Source organism: Penaeus monodon, chromosome 33, assembly GCF_015228065.2.
Source record: "Penaeus monodon isolate SGIC_2016 chromosome 33, NSTDA_Pmon_1, whole genome shotgun sequence".
Lineage (NCBI taxonomy): Eukaryota > Metazoa > Arthropoda > Malacostraca > Decapoda > Penaeidae > Penaeus > Penaeus monodon.
In genome coordinates, this window is record NC_051418.1 from 13741924 (window position 1) to 13742423 (window position 500).

At 34.2% G+C, this 500-nt stretch overlaps 1 protein-coding gene across 1 annotated transcript in view; it reads left to right on the plus strand.

The window, feature by feature from the left end:
* The window catches only part of LOC119594054 (AF4/FMR2 family member 4-like), a gene marked incomplete in the record, with an annotated part of 85679 nt that overhangs the window by 71323 nt on the left and 13856 nt on the right, over nucleotides 1–500 (plus strand). The window contains 1 exon segment of the mRNA XM_037943090.1: nucleotides 15–131. Within this exon segment, the coding sequence (XP_037799018.1) occupies nucleotides 15–131 (117 nt within the window).

The window sequence follows — 500 nt, forward strand, 5'->3', positions numbered from 1 at the left end:
CTCTTTGTTTTCAGAAGGATTATAAGAGCTTACCAGAAGATTCTGGAAGAAATCAAGCTACAGAGTTTGGTGAAGAAGAGGAGAGTGTTACAAATACCAGTCAAACAAACCAGCTGGCTTTTAGTGGCAAGGTTGGTATTTAATATTTTACACAGCTCTATATATTCACATAGCGCTGTATATGAATATAGACAGATCAGCTTATATACACACATTTATATGTGTATGATTATATAAACATTTAGTTCTCCATATCACCATATCCACAAGAGACCCAATGCAGCTTTAAATGACTTTATGTGGATATCAAGATCCTAAGACAAAGTTCTACAAAGCTCTACACAAAATCTCCATGAATGAGATTTTACTTAGGGATTCCTGTTGTAGCCTTTCAACTTTGAAGACTCTCTTGGTCACTTGTTGGGGCATGGTTTCAGGATGAATTTATGTTTTCTCTGTATATGATTATTTTTTCTATTTGTACATTTCTGTACTTTACT